Genomic DNA, 24387 nt, shown 5'->3' with positions numbered 1-24387 from the left:
TGAAAAACATTGTTTCTATTTGCTTGTCTTCTATATCATGCACAGAGGAAGCTGGCTTCTCCATTAAAGCAGATTCTTGGCATCCATGCAACTACTAAAAAGATTTGTAGAGCAATTTCAAGTCTTGCTACCTGACATAAAAGTATGATTAATTCTTCACATTTCAATAGTCTACTATTGTCAACTGTTCTGTGAACTGTTCTGTGGTGGTTCCAGTCCTTGGAGGCACAAACTCGGAAGAGGGTGCTAGGGATTCCTGCTTGACTCCATGGCCATTTTTGTTTTTCATACTATTTAACATCTACATGAAAACAATGGGAAAGGTTATCTCGAGTTTTGGAACTGGCTGTCACCAGTATGCTGATGACACCCAACTCTATCTCTCCTTTCCATCCAATTCCAAGGAAGTTGTTTCTGTACCAAACCAATTTCTGTTGTTGGTAATGGACTGGATGAGGCAATCAAACAGAGACTTAATCCAGACAAGACAGTGGTGATCTTGGTTAGTCAAAAGGCAGAGCAGGAAACAGGGAGGGATTCAGCCTGTGTTGGATGGGGTTAAACTTCCCCTGAAATCTCAGGTTTGCAGCTTGGACATCCTCCAGCATTTACACAGCTAAAACTGGTGTTCCAGTTGCACCATTTCCTTGAAACATCAGATCTACCTACAATAATGCATGCCTTGATCACATCCTGTTTGGATTACTCTAACATACTCGACATGGGGAACTGCCTTCGGAAGCTGTTCAGAATCATCAGAAAATCCAAAATATTGCAGCCAGGCTGACTGGGACACGTTATAGGAGCATATAACCCCTTTGTGGGGGTTACTCCACTAGCTGCTGACCCATTTCCAGGCAGAAATCCAAGTACTGGCTATGACCTTTGGGTCAGAACTATGTGAAAAACTTTATCTCCCTACTGTATATGAGCCTTTCCATACTGTAAGATCTGCAGGGGAAGACTTTCGCTTGGCCCCACTGTCATTCCAGGCACAAGAACACAAGAGAGCGCCTTCTTGGAGGCTGCTCTTGTGAGTTATGGAACTCCCTTCCCTGGGAGGTCTGGCTTCCCCCCTCTCTGTTGTCCTTCCACTGAAAGGTAAAAATCTTTCTATTTAAGAAGACATTTAGTTATTAATATGTGGCAACAGACAGAGGTTTTATAAATATGTTTCTCTCTGTGTGTTTGTGTAGTATTTTTATTTAATTATGTTTTAATGGTTCTTTTAACGTTGTTTTTAATGAGTGTTTTTTTTTAAAACTGGGAGGTGAATTTAACTGTGTTTTAACTTTTGTATTAAGAGTTTTTAATTAACTCTATTTTATTGTATTTGTAAAACATTGTTCATGGCCTTGAATCCTATGCTGGGAGAAAGGCAGGCTATAAATGAAACAAATAAATAAAAGAATAAAAAGAATAAAAAATAGTTATTCAGGATATAGTAAGTTTACCTGTCTCTGTTCTTTACCAGAAGATTCTGCTCTACTCCTTCCATTAGGCTTCTGAAGCACTGATGAAGAACTTCTTGTTTATCAGGAGGTTGACTGTTTATCAGTCCTGCCCTTAATTCACTAAAATACTGAGAAGACAAAGGACAAATAATTAGGTTGAAAATTATGGAAATAACTAGCATTTATCTCTGTTTATAGGATCAAAATCTCAAACTTATGTATGAACGAGTTCAGTTTTGGAAGCATGGGATACCTAGTTCCATCTGGAATATCAACTGATGCCATTTCAAGACTAGAAAGAATCTTGAGGTTATTTAGTCATCCTATCATATGGAAGCATTGGCAGATATTCTAACATGGTACCCTGCATCAGAACAACTCCATGACACCAAGCAGAAAGCATCTACAGGTACAGTGTACCTTACTGTCAGGAGGGCAAGGAAGTACAAGATTAACATAGGAACACAGTAGTTCCAGTCCAGAAAAAAATTACTTGTGTTCAAAATTACTTATGTGTTCTAAAACTACTAACAAGGCTATGCAATGCATTTTAGATTTTCAACTTGAATTTTAAGTTCACTTCACTACGTCTTAGTGAATTTTAATAATTCTTACAAAATGGGAGGAACTTCAAAGATCAACAAATAGTTTCTTCTTTCAGATTTAAAAAAGGCAAGATCTTACCTAGTTGTGTGTTATCTGTATAAGGCACATAACTTGGGACAGTATTCAACAACTGACTGGAAACAGCTATCTGTATAAGGCACATAACTTGGGACAGTATCCAGCGACTAGAAACAGCTACAGTGGGCTCTCAATATCCATTGGGTTTCGTCCCAGGACACCCCATGGACACCAACATCTGTGGATGCTCAGGTACCATTACATACAATGATGTAGTAAAATGGCGTCCTTTATATAAAACAGCAAAACCAAGTTGTTGTTTTTTGAGGGGGTGAATATTTTCGAACTGTGGTTGGTTGAATCTGTGGATGCAGAATCCATGGATATAGAGAGCCAATTATGCACATAACCACAACCCTTATCTGCTTTGAAGGGATCCTGAATCTAGCACATTATAACCTAAAGGGCTTGAGGACCCAAACAAACTACAGTCTCACTAAGCCTAGCAGATACACATATGTAAAGTGAACCCCACCCTATTAATCCACAGAAAAGCAAAGTAACTTAATACAAGATAAAAATGACAAACAGTGACATGGAAAAGCATGATTACTAAATACAACACTATCAACTCTTACAAATGAAAAGGAGTGCTACAGCAATGTTTAGCTATGCCTACCAGACTAGCCATAATAAACACTGAAACAAGCCTCTTACACAGGGAAAGCTTGCATAATAGTGTATTTATTATCAACCACTGGTGGGATCCGATCCTATAGTTCAGTATTTGCAGGAAGAGATCACTGAATCATGAGACTGTCCTTCAAAAACGCCTCTGAGGAGGAGTCTCTGATATCAAGAGTTTCCAATTCTTTTATTCTGTTTTCATTGCACCTGCTTATTGACAAGTTGTATCCAGTCTCTTTCTTGAAAGATGATGCATTTCTCGCCCTCACTGTCCCGTGAATCCTTTCTGTCCCCATCCCACCGATTACATCTTATATTCAGGTTCATGCAATATTTACCAATTTCCACCAAGCTTTTAAAAATTATTATTCAGGAGTTATAGTTAAAGTACGTTAGCAACATTATGCAAGTTAAGCATTGGGATTGTTTTCTTTTAATGCTAACATTCCTCTTTCCCCTTCTTGATCTCTGTTAAATCTATGTCCTGGAAATATTTACCAGCAGCAATCGTTTAATTTCGAGAATATGGAAACACACAAGGGAAATACAGATACATTCCATTTTGGAAAGTACTGGATTAATTTGAACTGGTCTGGGGAGTGGGAATGGAAAGTCCTTAGTAATGCTGGCAGGCCTCAGGAAAAATATCAGGGTGAAATTGTGATGGGTTGTGCCTCCGTGTCATCTCAAGAACCATTTTGTATAGGAACAGCAAAATCAGAGACATCCAGGGATTCATTTTCTTAGTTGAAGGCAGTCATAGTAAAGTCAAAAGAGATGTGAGATGATCTTTCTGAATTCAATTCTATTGTGTATATCTTGCAAGACCACAACCATAAGGTACGGTAGTTTTCTTCTTCTTCTTCTGCAGATATTCTAACCTTCTTCCATGAATTTCAAGATTCATCAAAAATGTTGTTTCTAGCCCTTTTAGATAGTAAGGATTTAAAAAGCAATGTTTCAGACGGGGTGAGCAACTGCAGTGAAACTAGGGACCAACATCTGGATTTCTGGAGGGGCCCAGGGGCTGCAGCTTTTAATTCTTTTTGTAGTTATTTTATTTTATTTTTCATTATTTATTTAGACTCTAGGGCATATTCTACCCAGTTGCTCAGTAACACTGCAGTCCCACATGTAGATGGAAAAGTGTGCAGCCTCATCCAATGCCCTGATGGTTTGAAGTGGCCAGGGTGGAAGGTGAGAGTGTGTGTGTATTTCACTTCCTAGTAGAGCTTTTATTTTCACCTCGCTCCCTGCACTGAAAATAATGGATGGGTGAAATTACATATATTGTTTCCTGCATATAGAATAGCATCTTTCAGTTCAGTGCATCACCACTGGCAGCAGGTTCCAGCAGGTGGAACTGGTGATCACAGTCACCTCACCTGGTAGAGCTCCTCTCTGCTTATGTAGGGACACCCCTTTACCCAATCTTTACACCTTCACTCCTTTATTTCCTTCTTCTTAACTAATCTGGCTAACAAAAATAACTGCAAAGATGCAAGGCCACGTGGCAAGTCAGATTTACAAAATGTTATACAATTTTGAGGAAGGTACAAAACAACAGCAACAGCACATGTCTATAATTTCATGTAGCTAATATTATTGAATTTTATTATCATGTTGTTACTGTATACTCTTAAAAAAGAATCATTTTGCTAATCCAATTTGAGAAATTAAACTAAGATCTGGAAATCCTGGGTTTGAATCTCCAATGAGCTGTTATGCTTTCTGAAGAATTCTGGCCCCTTCTTTCTTCTTGGCCTAACCTACCTGACAGAGTTGTTGTAGTAAGCAATTAGTAAGGGGACCATGAGCACCACCCTCAGCTGCTTGAAGGAGGGGTACAAATGTTGCAGGAAGTAAAGCGATGGCAAGTTGGTCCAGTTGGCTTTCGGTATCCACAGACCTGCCATTCGCAGATTTGAGTATCCGTGGATAGCAAGCCAGCATTGTCCCCAACAGTGAAGTGTGCATGTGGCCATGCTGCCATTAGGGCCAGCCCCTATTGTCCCCAGTGGCAGTATGTGCACATGGCTGCACCGCCATTAGGGACAACAGGACTTCACCTGAAGTCCTGCTGTCCCTAATGGTGGCGCAGTTGCATGCATGTGCCACCTGTGGGGACAACAGGGGCTGTCCCTAATGGCAGCGTAGCCATACACACACACCACCATTGAAGTCCCATTGTCCTTATTGGTGGCACGGCCACATGCACATGCCACCACTGGGAACATCAGAACTTGAGCATCCGTGGATTTTGGTAACCTGGGGGGGTGTCCCGAAACAGATCCCCCGTGGATACTGAGGGTTGACTGTATCAAACAATTTACTGTGGCAGCCTAGAATTATTGCCAAAACAATAATGAAATACTACGTTTATTCAGTTCTAAGTGCAATGACACTTCCTCTCAGGAATGTGTACACAGGAATACACCCTGATGACTTATCATTAGGTTGCATCCAAAGTGGTGCTGGAACCATGAACCTGAAGGATATCAGCTATCATCACTCTACTGCTAGCTTTTCAGAAACTGGAATCATAAATGCCATTGGTATCTGAGAAACATAGAATATTTCGTGATGGTTTGTTTCATCTATATTCACTTCTTTCCATCTTAATAAGCTAAAACCAGACTTAATTGCCTGGTTCTCTAATGCAGATAAGTCCAAAGTGACTAGACTTAGAGAGGACCTGCTGATAAATAATGGCACACATATGCATTCCACAACTAACCAGGCTCCATGATCATTAGAATGCAATATCATTCCAGAAGAAAGAAAGTGGAGCTGGCCTTATATTTCTTACTATTCATGACTGCATGGCTGTATCTTCTTGTGAAATATTTAATTCCTTCTTACACTAAAGCTGTTAAATCAAAACCACGTAATTAATATAAAGCCAGGGTAATATTTAATACTATAAATCAGAGGCATTGGCTAAACAAAAATGTTGCCAAGAACAAGATTGGGAATGCATACGACTACTTATTTCCGCCTTTTATAATGATGCAGTGACTCAGGGCAGATAGAAAATGATTAGTTTTCCTTCCAAAGTAGGAAATATTGCTTCCATCTGTAAAGGATAATATTGTGATGTCATAAACTTTTTCTAAACACTGAATTTGCCCTTATTCCCTCTCAATCATTTTAAAAGAACTGCTTCTCGTATGGAGCTTGGATTTAAATCACAATAATACACCAAGAAGATGAATGACAGTGCTATTGGATATGGTTAAAATTGGATCCTTCAGCACAGGTGAATGATGAGACGGCGCTTCTATACTTGATATATTTTCTTCTTCTATTAGTTTCCTACCAGGGCTGGGATTTCAGTTTGAATTTTAATGTATGCGGCTGCTGCTAATCTTAGTGTCTTATTTTTTCCCAGCACCATCTTATTGTATAGACAATTCATTCTCCAAAGCAGTAATGCACTGCCACTTGTGACTGCCCAGGAGATAAACGAATTTGGAATAAAGTCAGAACTCGCACTGAAGTATGGAGAACACTACAGGTCAATATCTTCAGGAACAATCCTGGCATCTGCAGCAAGATTATACACACTGGCTCCCACTGCTGCAATGAAGCAGGCTCTTTTAGCTTGGGTGTCTCATCTCAGCCTTGAATCCATAGACCCATATTTTTACATGCAACCCCTGCAAAGGAGACTCATCTGAAAAAGTAAAAAAGAAGTTGGAAAACCAAAGGTTCTAGTGGGAACCCAAAGACACAAAATGTTTCCTCATAATGGTTGCTCTCTGAGAAGCTGTGGATGCAGCCAAACATTTGGTACTGTGTCTGCCTAAGCCAACACTATGAAGCGTTCTGGAAAATTCTAGTGATGTGGAATTTTTGTCCTCCCAAAGTGATCTTGTGGTACTCCAGTGCATACGCAGAGGTGATGGACAAATTCCTTTTTGTCCACATGCAACTATTAAACAGACAGCAAGCTCAAAACAAATTGTGCAACTTTCAGCACAGCAGGATGTGCAGGCTCTCTATGATGGCAATAGAGAGCCACGGGGAAAAAATGTTCAGTTAAGCACATTTTCTGGTTGCACAAGAAACAGTACAATTTAGGTGTTAGAAAATGCCTTTCAATCCAAAATGAGAGAAGCAAAGCTCAGTAAGATGAGTCATTTTTTTTGCCTGTTTTGAGTTCATTTCCCAGAAGTCTGATGAACTGATGAACACAATAATCTTATGAGAAAATGATTACACTACCCATCATTAAAAAATGAACTTAGAAGATCAGAGGAAGCTCTTCTTTTAAGCTTTACAGCTCATAAAATAATTGACTTGTACTATGGGACGTTTTCTCCAAAATGGTCTGAAAAGAGAGGATTCTTCTGACAGTTACCACTGGCATCTCAGCTGCAGGTAGTTCTGGAGGAAAGAGGCTATATAACTCAAAGCGGGGAAATTGCAGTCTATGAGCTGCATGAGGATTTGATCCCCTGGGACTGCTTTTGTGGCCACCGAGCTCCCTTATTTGTTTATATATCTATTTTAATCCACATGTCCTAGGCAGCATGGGAGGCAATTTTGGCACATCCCTGTCCCTACTCCCCACTGTTTAAGTCCAAGAGAAAAGAAAGGCCTCTCCTGGGCCAAAAATGACACAGAGAAGGCAAAAAATATGAAATTTCCCCATGTCTTATGGGGACACTATAAGGCATTAGGGGAAAGTTCCCCCCCCCCAAAAAAATTTCTAAGCTGGGGAACAGTGATGAGCTATAAATCCTTACAGCTTCCCACCTTGATGTAGATACTGACCTTGATTTTAGTCTGTGAAATTCTCCAATACCAGTATTTTCCAATACCAAGCAGAGATATGAACAGAGAGGACTGGAACCCTTTTGGTTCTCCTAAGAGGTCAAGTTGCTTTCAGTACCATTGGCAATGTTATCACTTTGGACCATTGCTGAGGGAAGAGCTTAGGGGTTCAGTGCTTTTTTGGCTCCAGGTCCTTTCTTGAGGGGAAAGTTAACAAACACATAACAAGGGTCCCAGGTATTTCCAAAGTGTGTGGAGCAACACTATTTTATCAGAAATTGAAACAACTGGATTACTGTGACATTCTCACCTTTAGTATTTCTGGTCAAAAGCTGTATTAGGCAAGAAAACGTACCCCCTTTCCTACCCCTTCCTACCTGTGGTCAGGAACACTTATTTCATTTCTGACACTGACATTTTTAAGATCAGTAGTTCCCTTTAACACCTGTGTGTGTGCACGTATGTGCACACGAGCACACACTTGTGTGAATAACCATAAGCTTGCAGGAATTGCAGTTTCATGAGCGAAGAGAAGCTGCTTTTCATTTCTGAGAACAGTTGAAACAACAGCATGACTCCTTTCTGAAATGCATTTCCCTACCCAAGTTGATTCAAGAATTGGTTCATCTGTGAACTCTGATTCTCTGTTACCATAAATTGCAGTGCTACCTCTCTGCGAATAGATTGGAGGTACACTGACATGGGGAGCTTTTCAATTTATTGTCCCTGGAGTCCTCACTATATTTCACATCTCCTCACAGAAATGGTTAAATGTCTCACAAAACTACATTTTCTAGAATTCCATAGCATGTCAGTTAAAGTTATGTCAAACTGGATTATTTCTGCAGTGCAGATGCAGCCTAGGAAGGATTTTATAACCAGCAAGAGGGACTATCCTTGAATCTACTCAAAATGATTATACAAAATCACTTCTATGGGTACTAGATTTTGTGTGTTTATGAACTGTGGATGTTGGGGGGTAACTAGGGCTAAAGCAGAGATACACTTTCTGTATGCAAGGGGAATATGAACAAGGACAACTTTCTATTTAAAGAAAGAAGGGTCTCCCTTTACTATTGGGAGAGTATATCTCATGTGTGATCCAGGAGACTCATTCAACCCCACCACACTATCTTCATTAATTGATACAAGACACAGCTTATCTATTAAAATTGAGTACTACAATTTACAAATAGACTTCAAACATTTTTCATCTGACTGCCAGTTCTCATTCTGGGGTACTTACTTTCTCATTGAGGAGTATGAGACCCAAAAGAGGTCTTGACACTGACCACTGGTTTCTGCAGTCCTCAAAAATTATGGTGTTCATAAGAATTGACATCATCTGAAATTAAGAAAACATTTTTCAGAAAATGCAATATATACTGCTAGTTGCTATATATTCCTGCTCCATATTCAACTGTGATTCTGTGGGGCTCATTTGACATTAGGCAAATAACAACAAAAGTGCAAAGCAGTCAAGCACACCTTTATGGAGAATGATGAACCCAAAAACCTAATTCTAAAAACACACTTCTGTCATTTGTTGGAATCAGTTTCTTCTGACCTTCAAGATAATCCAAATGTTGCACACTTTAGTAATTTGTGTGGAAACTTGTGTGAGAAAAAAGGTAGACAGGATATTCACAGTTATGGTATTCCACATATAAAAGCTTAACAGAAATAGAATAAGATATTTGTAAAATTTGGCCTAGAAGATAGCACACAATGTAGTAATTTAAGCAACGAAAATAAAGCACCCATCTCAATATCATACAAAAAGAAAATGTAGAAAACCCTTCAATGATTTCTTCAATGCCAGTAAGTTGCAGGCAGTTGAGTCCCCAGAGAGCTGACATGCACTGCAAGCCAGACTGTAATAATAACTGCCCAAGAATAAGTCAAACAACATGTTTCACTAAATGAAAAAAATATCATTCTAGCTCTGCAAATCACTCAGAACAAGGAATTATCAAAGGTTACTTGATGCTTCAACACAAGTAGCGTACTGTATTGTACAAGCAAGGGATCTCTTCATTAATGCTAGTGCACAACAGAGGTAATCAAGTGTACAGATTTTTTTTAAAGTATGTTATTCAATGGGCCATAAATGAAATCTGACTACACTTCAAAGCATTTATTCCAGAACTACACCACCATTAAAAAAAACTAACTCTGTTCTTTGGTACAAAAACAAAATCTCTACATGGTATCAAAACAGGTCTTCTACTGCCATTTCAGTTCTGAATGAATTATATGTTCCAGGGTTAGTTCTAGTTACATTTACACATGTTGAGGTACAGATGAGGGCAGGGGCAGATAATATTTGGGACATGTGAGTAAATTGGGGATAATGCTTGGTGCTCTTTTGAGTTATAAAAAACCCTAATAAGATCAACACTGGCTCCTTACCTAAATCAGTTCCTTATTTGCTGTTCAGGAACATAACCTCCAGCATTCTTTGGGCTGGGTTACTATTAAAGAGGCATTTTTTGCTTGCTGGGCATCAACAAATGCTGAGGATATGTTGGACAAGACACTGAACGTGTATTCATCCCTGTGGTGTTGGTGAAGAACCCTGCCATGTTGTTTCTGTTGTTTCAATTTCTACTACCACTCCAAACAAACACTACACATAGCCAAAGTACTCCATAGAAAATGGAAACAGGGCTTAAAAAAACTCCTGACTAGGATTCTTGCAGGACACTCCCTCAGCCAGAGGAATTTTAAGCTCCCCCAGTGATAAAAGCAGTAAACAAACATCAGTGTACTTGAACAAAACTCAGCATAAAATTTATTGTTTTGCCCAGTATAAGCTTTGGAAAGTACTGTATATACTCATGTATACGTCTAGCAATTTAGGTTAAAAACTGACCCCAAAAACCTGAGTCAGCTTATCCATGGGTTAATCTATAGGCAAATTAGCTTACTTGCTAATAAGCTTACTTGCTGTTCACCGCTATGATCTTTGGAATAGCAGTATATAAATAAAACAAATTATTATTATTATTATTAATGTAAGTACTGTACTTTAACTCTTATTAAAAAAGGAACCATCCCCTGGTGAAAGCCAAGAGTGTAATCTGTCCTGGAAGCACTGACCCTCCTCTACTCTCTTATCCATCCAGCCTTTAGTGTGAGCAGAAACAGTTATTTATGTCTGCTGGAATTTTGTAAATTTGTTGGCATTGTTTTCTTTGCGTCATCCTTTAGATCCTTTGTTACATGTACCTAAGTTTTAACCTCGACTTATCCACAGGTCATGTCAAACTCCATAATTTTGACCTCCCAGAACCTACCCTTGATTTATATGTGAGGTTGACATATAGTTGAGTATATACGGTATACTGGGTCTCAGGAACAACAGTATTACATATGTGAAGAGCAACCAGGCACTGCTCCATCATGACTCAGTCCCAGAAGCTAATGAGAGCTGTCCCTGCATTCCAGCTGTAGCCTCTGAGGGAGAGACCAGCAGCCAGCATTTGGTCGACTTCATCCACTCCCCTACTGCCACCCCTTTTTCCTTATGCGTCCTATCTTATTAAATTGTAAGCCTGAGGGAAGGCAACTGTCAAATTAACCATTTCTAAGCAGCTCTGAGAGCTTTTTGTCTGAAGGATGGGGTATAAGTGTTGTAAATAAAATAAATATTACATTAAATAAAGGTCTTACTGCAAGAGGCTTGCAGTCAAGTCCTACATGCAAAATTGAACTTTCTGCAGCCAGATTGTTTTCAGATACAATGCAAAATGCTATAAAATGTTATATAAAGCACTGTACAACGTAGGCCCTATCTGTCAGACCATGCCTGCCTTTATGAGCCAAGCCTGAGCCCAGAGGATCTCAGCATCCGTCCTTCTCTCAGTCCTCCCACCTTCACAGGTAAAGACAGTTGCTCTTAGGCTCTGGGTCTTCTTTCCTAAGGAAGCAACAATGGGCCCTTCTTTGCTGCATTTCTGTCAGCAGTTAAAGACTTCTTTATTCTGACAGGCTTTTGAGAACTGAGGGCTTTAAAGAAAGGGCTTTTAAAGAAGATGCTGTGTTGTTTTAATTGTACTGCTCTTTACACATTGCTGGGGGGAAAAAGCTTTTACTGAAAGAAACATAACAACATTTAACGCAACAAAATAAAATGTGCAGCCTATCAGTATTCTTTAACAAAACTGTAACGACACTAATTGTTTTGTAATGACATTACATTACATTGTAATGACGTTAATATAGTTCAATTCTATTTTAATGTTGAACTTCTGCATATTTTAACCATATAGTATTTATTTAAATTTGTAATCTTCCTTGAGTCCTCCTTTTGAAGAAATGGTGGGGGGGGGGAATTGAGGAGGAAGAGGAGGATATATTCAATGTAATTTACTCTTCACAGAGAGAGCAAATGACTGATCATAGACTGAGTTTCTTTCTCTTCTCTCACTGTTGCCCTCTTGACTTTATAAGATGGCTTACAGAGCACTTGCTTTGTGTGCACATTCAACCAGTGGTGCTTCTATCTGAAAGAAGCTCTGGAAGTATGTGCTAGATAAGAATTGCTGCCTTGTTAGAGAGTTGCTACCAGTCAGGGCAGATATGACTAGGATAGAAGGACCAATGGTTTGGTTTAGTTTAAGGCAGCTTCATATCCTTTATGTCTTCTAGCTGCTTTCTGCAGACAACGCTAGCATTCCTACTTGCTGCTATTTAGGTGTCAACTGCTTCTAAGTGACCCTGTGACTCTCTGTTAAGTGGCGAACATCTGTATCAAACATCTGTAACAACATCTGATGCAATGTGATTATTAGATATCTAACTTTGCCTGTGGCCTCCTTTTATAAGTGGCCTATTACAGTAAGATTGTGGGTTGTCTTGAAACTGTACACAGAACAGTGAGAAGAAAAGAGTACAATGTAATAAAGTTTTGCTTTTGTGCTTAAACCTACTGCTCTTTGTTAGAAGCTGAACATAAAATTGTTCTTTCAGGATTTCTGCTGACAAGTGATCTCTGGGGTACAAATTATGTGTCAATAGACAGGTAGAATTATTACATGAAATTTCTCATTGTAGAGAAAATACTGAAACCAAGGCAAATTTGATGCAAGATTACCATGCTTCAAATATTTGGAAAGCTACACCGAATGCAGAGCAGGGGTGACACTTCGTATAGGTCTGCTGGGGTTGGCTATATAGTGAGCAATATGTTTATAAAAAGTATGCATGGGAATTGCAATCAATGGGTTAGGAATAACATTAAAAATGACCTTGGTTCTCTTATAGACAAATTCGAGAGCGCTTTATATTTGATTTGAGGGAAGGTGGAATTGGGGAAGGAGATTTAAAATTTGAAAGAATAATTAAAAATCCACAGAAACAAATTTCAAATTTATATAGATTAATATTAGAGTATGAATTGGAATCAGAAACAGTGAAAGAATTCATGATAAAGTGGGCCAAAGATATAAATGAACCAATACAATTAGAACATTGGGAGAAACTTTGGAAGGGAAAAATCAAACAAATTATCTGTGTGGACCTAAAAGAAAATATATACAAGTCCATGTTTAGATGGTACCTTACTCCACATAGATTATCTAAAATGTTTAAAAATAATAGGAATCTCTGTTGGAAATGTAGCAAAGAGGTAGGTAGCTACCTACATATGTGGTGGAATTGTCCCATTGTAAGGAAATTTTGGAAAGATATACATATAGAGATGAGAAAAATCTTTGGATTGAAGGGAGGACCGACTGTTAAGTTCTATCTCTTAAATATGATGGAGGACATAGAATATGAAAAAAAAAATGAAAAAATTATATTACTGGCGCTAGTTGCAGCCAGGAAGACTCTTGCCCAGAATTGGAAAAAAGATTTCTGCCCAACAATCGAGGATTGGAGATGGAAAATGCTGGATATTTACGAGATGGAGAAATTGACACACCTGGTGAAAAATAGACCTTTGGAAGATTTCTATGAAGAGTGGAAGGTTTGGAAAACATATCTGGGTAACTTAAAGGAAGATAAGATGTATGCTATTATAGAGGATGTTTAGAGTATAGAGTAAAAATAGGAATTTTTTTTTTATTTTTTTTTTAAGGTGATAGACAGATATGTGATGGTAATGTTACTGTAAAGTTAGTTACTTCTCTGTGAAATAATAATAATAATAACAAATATTGTTGATAATTTTGAAAGGAGAATTAAAAATAGAGTTGTTATATTAACTGTGTGTATATAAGAATTATATAAGAAGAAACACTTAGAGCTTATTAGGTTAAGTAAAAACAGGGATAATGAATAATCGTTAATACGGAAGGCTATGAAGATTATTTTATTTAAGAAAACTTGAAAGAATCAACAGCAGTAATAGGACTAGTTAGAGTTCAGTAGGAAAATAGTAGATAATGTTAAAAATTAGTCAGTATTCAAGGAAGTTGGGAAGGAGGGAGAAGAACATTGTTATAAGTATATTTTTATTTTTGATTATATTTGATATATGGATTTTTAAAATCTTTATTGTATGTTTTTAATATTTAATAAAATTTAATAAAAAAAAAAAATGACCTTGATAAAGTGGGGCCCTGACTTGTAAAACAAAACTCAACAAAGATAAATCTAAAAATACATATTTTTTCTGAAGAGAAAAAGTCTTCTGTTTGGGAGAGCGATGTTTAATTCAATTAAATATACTCCCGTTTTAACCTGGCCCTACACCAGACAGATCATAAGGAGATAGGTGTCACACCATTCACACCTGGTCCTATCAACCAAGGTGGCAGTGTTTGAAGGAGGAAGGGAAGGGAGGTTGTTTACTTATATCTTTAGTTTGCATTGTATTTCCACTATTTACATTAGTTGGTATGCAATTGTTTCCCTCTTTTCTTTATTGGTAAAAACATGAGGACTATCATCACTTTCCTTGTAATGCCTTCTTTCACTTAGAAGTACTGGGTTCCTGCTCTATGGTTGGCACACTCATATTGACTTGCACCTGTCATAGATACAACTGTATCTGAAATCTTTTACCCTAAGTAGAGGCAGTAATGAAGTATGTATGTCTGTGAAGCACTAACTTTGGTGTCCCTACTCGATCCAGCCTTCATATGTTACAATAACCACAATCTAAGTTCCACCCCAATGGCTCCTCTCAACTATCCCCCGCCAGTTTTCAACTGCTCTCTTTCAAACTCTCAGCCAGATACCAACCATCTCTGAACTTCTAAGCACTCTCTGCCCTGCCAACACACCACTTGCCTTAAAGAACCTAATACTGTACTGTATGCCAAAGAATACCAGGGGCTATAGGTGGTATTTCAGAGGAAGAAACTGGTAAAACCACCTCTGAGAATTACTTGCCTAAGAAAACCCTATGAAATTCATGGGGCCGCTGTAAGTCAACAGGCAACACACACACACACACACACACACACACTTACATAACAAACTTGCACTATCCATTTGCACAACAACAAAATACAATAATATTTAAAGAGACTGTAGAACATAAAAATCATGCTGTAAGCACACCTGGTGTGAAGACACAAGGGTGTGCTAAACATGAGTTCAAACTGATATGGATGCAAAAAGACAAAAGGCCATTTTAGATTGCTTTCTAAAAGTGTATGGAGTGTAAATGCAAGGGCTCTGTAGTTCAATCTTTGCATGTGCCATGTCAAGTTTTGAAGATGATAGCCCCTTGGTATGGTGGGACCAATCACTTCCTCTGTTTCCTCTGTCTGGAGGGACCAACCTGTCACACTTCCTCTGTATGTAGTGAGAAGTTGGTACCAACGATCAGAGAGACAAACCACTTTCTCTGTTTACTCTGTATGGAGAAGTGTAGAGGGATAAACCTGTTACATCTCAGCTGAAAGGAGTAAGAGGAAGGTACCGATGTTAGGCACACAGAATGGAGGGACAGACTCCATCTCAACCTTGTTTTCTCCATATGGAGGGAGAAGATGGTACCAACAACTGGCCCTTGGTATGGAGGAAACAACCTGGATTAAGTCTGTATGGAGCAAGAGAAGGGCCTTGGCATGGAGGAACCAACCACAACTTCTTTTTCCTCCGTATGGAGTGCTTTGTCCACATGGCATCAGAAGATGATACCAGCAATCAGTCCTTGATATAGAGGGATCGAGTTAATCTGATTCCTCTGTATGGATTGAAGAGAAGGTACCAACAATGGTCGCTTAATACATCTCCTCCAACAGGAGTGTCAGGATGGTCTGTGGCTATTGGCAATGCTGGCCTGGTTCCTTCCTGATGGTTTTTAGTTGGTGTAGGAGTAGGTGCCATGTAAAATCGCCTGAGGGCCAATTGGTTCAATAAGTCTGTGGTGTCGAAACCAAAGAGGATCAAGGTAGGGCAAGAAACAAGAAGCCAAAGATTTGTCAGATTAGACTGTTTCCCAACTGCCTGAGAAGCCTCTGACAGGCTGTGCTCATACAGTAGAGCTGTTAACCTCTCCTTTTATTAGAATCAGCCTATCCCAAGCACCAGAGGTAAGGCAAGTGGCCATTTAACTCCAGTATTTCACCAGAAATCACAGTACTCCTTTTAAAATAACCAAGGTGAATGAAGAAGGAAGAAATAATAATCAAACCTCAAGACAGACCGTGTTAAACACAAAAATCAAAGTCTGATAGTAAAAGTAAAGTTGGAAAAGTTTTTGAGATATTGCTGCGACAGCAGGCAAAAAGGAACTGAAACCGTAGGGAGGAAGTGAGCTGGTAGTTGCTCAGAGAGTGGGCAGGGCTTCTGCCATAATGCTTATGTAATAGCTCTAGAAGTTTCTGAAGATGCACTGCACAGGCCATCTGTGTGATCAGGAAGAATTGGACTTGCCCACGGTCACCCAATGGTTTCCTGTGATTGAGTGGGAATGTGAACCCTGTTTTCCTGAAGTCCTAGTGCACCTATATAACACAATTATGTATGTTATAATCAAATATAACACTCATTTTAAGAGTAGGAGAAACAAATGAAGCATCTCAATCACTCTCTTTTCCCTACATGTGAGAAAGGAAACTGTGAAGAATGCCCTGATGCACACAATGCATGCAAATCTCCTTAATGTAACTGCAGCTCCCATGAATTTCATTTGCAACTGATTTACATCTCATGATGAATGAGGCCTTCTGAATCATCTTGCCTTCCAACCAAGAGAGTATGAAAAAAAAAAAGTCTAGCTGAAGTCAAGAGAGACCTCTACTCAGTGGTGGAGCACATACTTTGCATGAAGAAGATGTTGTGTTATCCCTGCAATGCCAGCATTTGTTCTCTTATTTGTTTAAAAGGATCTTAGTTAGCAAGGCTTAGGGAGATTTTTCTCTGCCTGATGCTCTGGAAAGCTGTTGCCTGTCACAGCAGACAATGGTGGGGTAGAAGATGGACCTAACAGAATGTACACATGGAATCACCATAAAATTTTAAGTTAGGGAAAAAGCGGAATTTGTGTGATTTGCATTTTAATATGAACCAATTTAATTTGAACTTCCCCAAAAGATGAACTGGAATGCAATTATCTTTCACTTTTTACCATTTTTTTCAATGTAAAGCAGTTCTCACAAAAATAATGGTTAGTGAAATCTGCTTTTGTTGTTGGTTCTGTGAGCCTTCAAATAATTTCCTACCAGTTGACCCTAAGAAAAACATATTACAGGTTTCTCCTGGCAAGATTTATTCAGAGGAGGTTTGCGGCTGACGTCCCCTGAGGCTGAGAGTGTCCGACTTGCCTAAGGTCACCCAGTGGGTTTCCATGACTGAGTGAGGATTTGAACCCTGGTCTCTGAACACTCAAACCACTATACCACACTGGTTTTCTGTGTGAAAACGTCTTGCATAAAAAGGTATATATAGTATTATGGACAAGCTTTTTGCAAAAAGAATATTGTGCATGAAAGTAGTACAGCCTTCATATTTTTACACTGTAACACTGGCAACAACACTTCTATAGAAGTTACCACTCTTCACAATGAAAGGATAACTGGAAGGATAATCTACATCATAGTCTTCTGGGAAATAAGGACAGAACAAACTATAGAAAGCCTTGCAAAACTTTAAAAAACAAAGGCCAGAATCCTCTTGGTGACCTATGCTAGCATAATTGTGGATGAGATTAGTGTAACTACTTTTCCTGATGTGGCGCAAGGAGGCACCCCATAGAAGCTTTGCCCCTGACTCAAATAGCCACTTATCGGTTGGAATGGGGCTCCCTTGGACCTGGCTGCTAGTTGTTGCCTCCTGTGTAAGTGTGCTAGTGTAACTGTATGCTCCAACAGCAAATAGGATCTTAGATGATGGCATTAACAATGGGTCAAACATTTGTGACGAGTGTCCACTTCAACAGATGCAAGATATGATATTCTCTATGGGGGGGTATACATACATATTGGGGGAGAAGGTGGAATTGCAAACAGAGGGCTGAGAGAACTGCAAGCAGAAAGCATACACAGTGCCAATTTGATTATGCAGAAACCAGCTGTTGGGTGGTAACACAAACAGTATGGTATTGTTAAGCTAATCAGCGAGACTGCTAATTTAACAGCAACAGCCTACACATCTACTCCACTAGAAACGGTGATAAAGGTCGAAGCTTTCAGGCTTTAATTTCTGAAAACTGAGGCCCAAGTATATGAAAGTGTTCATTTTATCTAAAAATGAAACAAAAAAACCACCAGTGTTTCCCCCTCAAAACGGCTACAGATTTATACAGATTTAAGAGCAAACTGGCTCAAACAGTGAATGCTTTTTTGTACTGAATGCAGAATCTAAAGAATCATGAAGGACAAGTTTGTCTAATATTGCATTTCTTCCTTTCTTTCCTCCTTCCACCAATCTTGAAGGGTACCATGCTTTTTAACAAAGTGGGAGACAATGTTTGCAGATCATTTGTTTCCTCAAATCTTGTCTTGATGACATATGGTTCTATTAAGTGCTTGGGTGAAAGGCATATTATCTGTCTATATGTTTACTAGTACCCTGATAGCCTATCAAACAAAACAAATCCCTGAATGGATTTCCCCTGCCTCTATGATTCCTAGTATCCCACCCTCACCACTTCTGCAGTCTATATTGCAGTGAATTTTCTGGCTTTGCATGCATTTGCTTACAATGTGTAGTTTGAATTGCAGTTTCTCAAACTTCCAATTGGTTCAGCTTAAGCCATGTGGAAAGACTGTGAATTTCAAGATGTGTATTTTTTCAGTCTTAGTTAAACAAGCATGCCTCAGATAAAAACAACAACTCCTTTTTACAAAGTCTTTTTATGGGAGCTTAGCCCAGCCCACCCCTTCCCCTTTCTTGTCTTCCATTTGTAAGGGTTGTTGTTGTTTCTCAGCACTGACATTAGAAGGATAGTGAGGGAGGGCTGGAAAAAAACAGTGCTGGGTTGCAGCAGTGTGTCTGCAGTAAACAATGCAATAAAGCTTGGTCTGGGAAAGAATGGAATTCTATTCTAGGTGATCCTACTGTAGCTGTAGCCAATTTGCTCTTAAATCTATAGCTGCTTATACACAACAGACAAGGTAAACAGCTTGCGTGAAGAGCAAAATAGAGCAAAAAGTAAATTAGCCTGCCTCACCAGCTACCCTAGCATGGTGAAAAAGCATAGATCAAGTTTGGCCACCAAAATGGAAATGATAAGAAAAGTGGAGGGGAAAAACATCTTGCCGGGATGCATTTTGAAAGAAGCTTTAGAAGATTTATAATGTTTCACTTTACTTATTCTAGGCTTAGCTATCCTGCCTGTTTTATTTCACAGGTCCATAACGTTAGTTTGTAATAAAAAGTTTGCTGAAACATGTTGAACTTCTCTTCTTTTTTGTGTTGCAGGAACCTATCCCTATTACTTCTATGCTATTTCTAATGCTGATACCAAAGTTTCTTAAAAAAAAAAAAAGCTTAGGAACACATCTATTTTATCTTATTTCTTTTTATTTCTCACATTTATATGCTGCCATTCTCCCAGAAAGGGATCCAAGGCAGCTCATAGATAAACCAAGGCGGCTCACTGATAAAAGCAGAAATCACATCTAGGCTTTATCAATATACTTTGTCAACTGAGGTGTATCTGTACCTACAGGAACCTGAACTTAGGAGGGATCAGAGACCAGAGACAGAGGACACAAATTTGAATACAGAATATTCATGTGTCCCTACCAATGTTGTTAGACTACAACTCTCATCATACTTCACCATTGGCTCCACTGCCTAGGGCTGATGGGAAAGCAATCCAACAACAATTAAAGAGCCAAGCATTCCCCACCCCAGACTATATGGATGAAATGTCTGATGTGATATAAGCAACTTTCTACTTCCCAATGTTTTCATCTCTTGATTTAAGATGACATCTACAGTAAGAGCTCAGAGTTAGGTATAACTATCTATTATCTCCTTACATCATCCGATATCATAATGACATTTCCCCACTGATTAAAAAGCTACTACAGCCGCATATATTTTATTACTGAAACTTTTGACAATTGGCAAATAGCTTTTCAAATTGCTGACAAGATAATAAAGCAGATGCTCACATTTTTGTCTGAAAGTAAATACAAGAGGAACAGGAAAACAGCAAGCAGTTATATGACTACAAATGTGCCTTTTGGAAATAAATGCTTCACTTTAAAGAAAGTGTTGATCTAAAATATCAAATTAAGCAGTTTTAGTTTGATTCAGTTTGAAGAGAAGAGAATGAACGTATGTTAGTGCTGTTTATGTGCCTTCAGGTTGACTTTGACTAAACAGTGACCCTATCATTACGTATACTTGGGCTGAATCCACACCTGCAAAATTATTTATCCCAGTGAGCAGTATCCTACTCCAGTTAAAGTCATACTCACCCATTTTAATTTGAACTCAAACTGGCCTTAAAAACCACACAATTCCCCACCTGAAGTTACATCAGTACAAAGGGTTTTTTCACCACTGTCCATGTGTTCAATGAACCAGATTATTTTTGGTCACATAGCATGCATCTCTGTATAAATCAACACCCTTTCTTGTTTTCCTGTCAGTCTTACTGCTCACCTGCACCCCCAATGGATGGCTCCCTCACTGAATTCCCTCGCCCTGGGAGAATTAAATGCCTCCCCATTCAGTTTAGCCCACAGTATTGAACATTTCCTCACTCACTTGGGTGGGAGGTGGAAAGGGGATCAGAAGTGAGGAAGGAAGCGCAGTGGTGTGTGGGTTTCCAGGGCACATGGAGGGAATAGGACAGGGGGAGCCACAAGCTACAGTGCAACTACTGGAGAATAAGCGCCCAGATAGTAACTTTTGCCGTGTCATATTGAGTCCCTATACCAGTGATGGCAAATCTTTTACAGACCAAGTGCCCAAACTGCAACCCACTTATTTATCACAAAGTGCCACATTCCTCTGGCAAACTCTGTGCTGGGGTGACAGAGTGTGTGCCCACAGAGAGGGATCTGAGTGCCACCTCTGGCACATATGTCATACGTTTGTCATCACTGCCCTATACTCCTGTCTTTAGGCCCCTATACTGGGAGAAAAGCAGGATATAAATAAATAAAATAATAATAATAATTGCCACATATAATTAAAGTCAGATTGGGTAGATTTTGCTGGCCAAACGTCTTATGCATTATGTCTCTGAAGTCTGTCACCCAGGATTTATTCCCACATATATTTAACATCCTGGTCTTCCAAAGCCTGGGCAATGGTGGTTCCCACTTTCTCCAGGTTTGGTGGCAGGAGATGGGAGTGGGTGCAAATGGCACCATTGCACTCCTCTCCCTTTCAGATCAGCCACTCAGATCACATACTCTAGTTCCCTTTCCCATGCCCCTGCTGTCTTTTCAGTTCTTGAGCCATTCAGCACCCTGGACTTCTTTCTAGCTCAAGAATCTGCTTGACTTCTGAAATGGAGGCATTCCTTTATACTGAACTAAAGAAAATACTGCAGTGCTTGGAGGGGGAAAGAGGACTGAAAGGAGACCAGAGAGTACTCCCCCACCTTCCAATCTCCCATCCCATTTCACCCATTCTTCCCTTGCCAAATACCATTGTTTCTCTTTTTTCTTATCCCCCAACCCACTACTCCATTTTCTTCTACTCATTTTTTCTTCTGCCCTTTGTGGACTTTATTGGGGTTGTACATCAACAACAAAAAATGGGGACACCACACTTGCTGGACAAGGATGCCAAGGTAACTTCCCATCAACCTGTCCCATTCTCCAGCCACACTTGATTCCACCCGGATCCAATTTAAAGTGCAGGGCAATATTTAAACATTGTTTTTTCCAAGAAACTGCAGAGTAGAAAAGTTTCTGTTGTTTTTTTTTTCTTAAATCACTTTAAAGGCCTGAGCTGTTGAAAAGAAGAGTTTTCACTTCAATTCCTGAGGAACATTGTGCATTTGAACATGACTGGGATTGAAGTACCCTGAATACATATTATTTTACAGGTATGGATTCAGTCTTGGAGTCAACACAGATGTGATGGCAGGACAAATACAAGCAAACGAGTGAGGAGGACTAATTTTAACATCAAAAGGAGAGCTATGGTTAAAGGGAAAGAACTATTTCTATCTTTCACCTCTGCCCCTGGCCTTCCATCCATCCCACCTCCAACACCAGGCATGAACCAGAATGGAAGAAAAGTACCCAAGGCAACAAAATGCAGGGAGTAGCTGTATATGAATGGAACAGAAATGGGACTGTTGCTATCAGGTCCATCATGGCAATTGCTAAGTCAACAGTAGTTTGAGTCAAGGACCATGTTTTACAACAGATAAAGGATAGCCTCACATTTGACAGGTGGGCTCAAATATCAAAAGGCAGTATAGTTAAATTAGGTGCAGGTAAAATTAGGTGCTTCAAGGCATAGAGCTTACAATAAAGGCAAGACTCTAGGTGTTGCAGCATTAGCTCTGCTACAGTATATGGTAGGATGTTCCTGAGGAAAACAGGTGATGCATGGCTGACCTAGCCATATGTCACATAACAAGCAGAAACATATAAACAGAAGAGGCACCTCTTGTTATTGCCTGTGCTGAATTCCATATAAGCATTCTGCTAAGTGGCATTTGGGCATGTGATATAGGAGACAGATGTTTTCCAATTCAAAATCCTTGTAGCTTCCCATCTGTGCTTTTGGATATGCACATTTTTCTTCCTCAAGGCTGGAATAACTTATCATTTATAAAAAGAATTCACAAGCTGCTTGTTTTGAAGATTCTTGGCATTCTTTATCTTGGAAACTCAGAGAAGTCATTTCCAGTTAGTGTATATCATACTGCAACCTGGATCTACTTGTAAATTATGACAAATTCTTTATGCACTAGATCAAACATCTTCTTCCTTTTTGCAATGTGAACACTAGCCTCTGTAGAACACAGCAGATACACGGTACTGTACTTGCACTGAATTTTCACCACTGGGACTGGAGAACAGCCTCTCTCTGAAACATTCACTATCACATGATTAATGAGGGGAGAAAATAGCATCCATTACAAGGTCCTCTTGAGAGAAGAAAGGCGCAGACAGCCTGATCCTGTTAATAGCTTTGTCATAAGTTTCCTCTGCCAATGGCCTTGGCAGCAGTCTATCACCGAAAAGCATATGATCAGCCTACGAGTCGCTTCACATCTGGTCCTAAACTGTTGCTGAAAAGCTCAGTGTCAATGGTAGAACACCTGTTTTGCTTGCTGAGGGTTCTAGGCTCTACCTCCAGCATCTCCAGGTATGGTTAGGAAATGATACTGCTTGGGGACCCTGCAAGCGGCTGTCATTCAATGTTGATCAATGGCCTGACTCAGTATAAGGCAGTTTGCTTTATCTGTCAAAACAGTCATATTAAACATGCAAAAAGAAGCAAAAGAATGATGATTCATTGTTCCAGACTGCTACAAATATTTGGTCTTGATGAGTTTTGCTTTGAAGCAGTTTAAAGTAGTTTCCTGATGAGATATGGACTCAAAACATTTCTCCTTAACTTTGGTCAATCTAAACCAAAAATACATTTCTGTGAGAATGGTTCCTCTTCAACACGATGCTGAACCAAATATAAAGTTCAAAGCAGGGGTGGGGAGAGATATATTAGAGTATGTTGATTATGAGAAAAAGTTGCTTACTTCCTAATGACTCCTAATGGATATCTACTATTTAAGGGACACTTTTTATTCTCTTTACTACTCAGTGATAAGCAGGTAAGCATCTATGCCCTTGAGACAATGATACACAAAGTACAGGAAATCAGTAACAGTCTCAGTATTTTACTACATAATCATAATGCCTTCCAGCTTTTAAATGTGGCACATTATTTAGGATATGTGCTAAAACAGTTTACCTTTATATAGTCATATTCAGCCTCTTTTGAAGTAGTTAAAATTGACCTTAATTTTTATGGAACAATGTGTAACTTGCAGCTCCTTACACTTCACAGTTTGAAACATACACTTATAAAATGAGAGACCAGACTGTAACCGTAACTATTCCAAATAAAAATGGAAGAGAACTTATGAGTATGACAACAGTCATTTGCACATTGCAGAACAAAAGGCAATCCTTTTAATTAATATAATTTCTCAGCTATCAAAGTTAAATGTAGTGGTAACATTATTAAAAATAGCCTCCTTGAATGTTTCTTTTTTACTACTATTAATGCATCTGTCTCATTGAGTTTGCTGCTCAGCCAATTTTTTGTAGAACATAATATTGTGCTTTATACAGTGGGCCCTGGTATCACCTGGATGCTCAAGTCCATGGATGCTCAGGTCCCATTAAATACCATATCATAGTAAAATGGTGTCCTAAATATAAAATGGCAAAATCAAGGTTTACTTTTTGGAATTAGTAACATCTCTGAATATTTTAAGCCATGGATA

General features: G+C 39.1%; 2 protein-coding genes across 4 annotated transcripts in view; both read right to left on the bottom strand.

Moving 5' to 3' along the window:
- Positions 1-24387, bottom strand: part of FGF18 (fibroblast growth factor 18) — a 650869-nt gene that overhangs the window by 295630 nt on the left and 330852 nt on the right. The window lies entirely within an intron of this gene.
- RANBP17 (RAN binding protein 17) overlaps positions 1-24387 on the bottom strand; it is a 242905-nt gene that overhangs the window by 1160 nt on the left and 217358 nt on the right. For all 3 annotated transcript variants that reach the window (XM_042464644.1, XM_042464725.1, XM_042464814.1), the window contains 2 exons: positions 8791-8889; positions 1455-1582 (listed from right to left, as the gene is read on the bottom strand). In XM_042464644.1, coding sequence (XP_042320578.1) covers positions 1455-1582; positions 8791-8889 — 227 coding nt within the window. The remainder of the gene's footprint in view (positions 1-1454; positions 1583-8790; positions 8890-24387) is intronic.

This window comes from Sceloporus undulatus, chromosome 1 (assembly GCF_019175285.1).
Source record: "Sceloporus undulatus isolate JIND9_A2432 ecotype Alabama chromosome 1, SceUnd_v1.1, whole genome shotgun sequence".
NCBI classification, from domain to species: Eukaryota; Metazoa; Chordata; class Lepidosauria; order Squamata; family Phrynosomatidae; genus Sceloporus; species Sceloporus undulatus.
The sequence above is the reverse complement of the archived record's forward strand: the minus strand, read 5'-3'. Positions and strand labels throughout refer to the sequence as shown.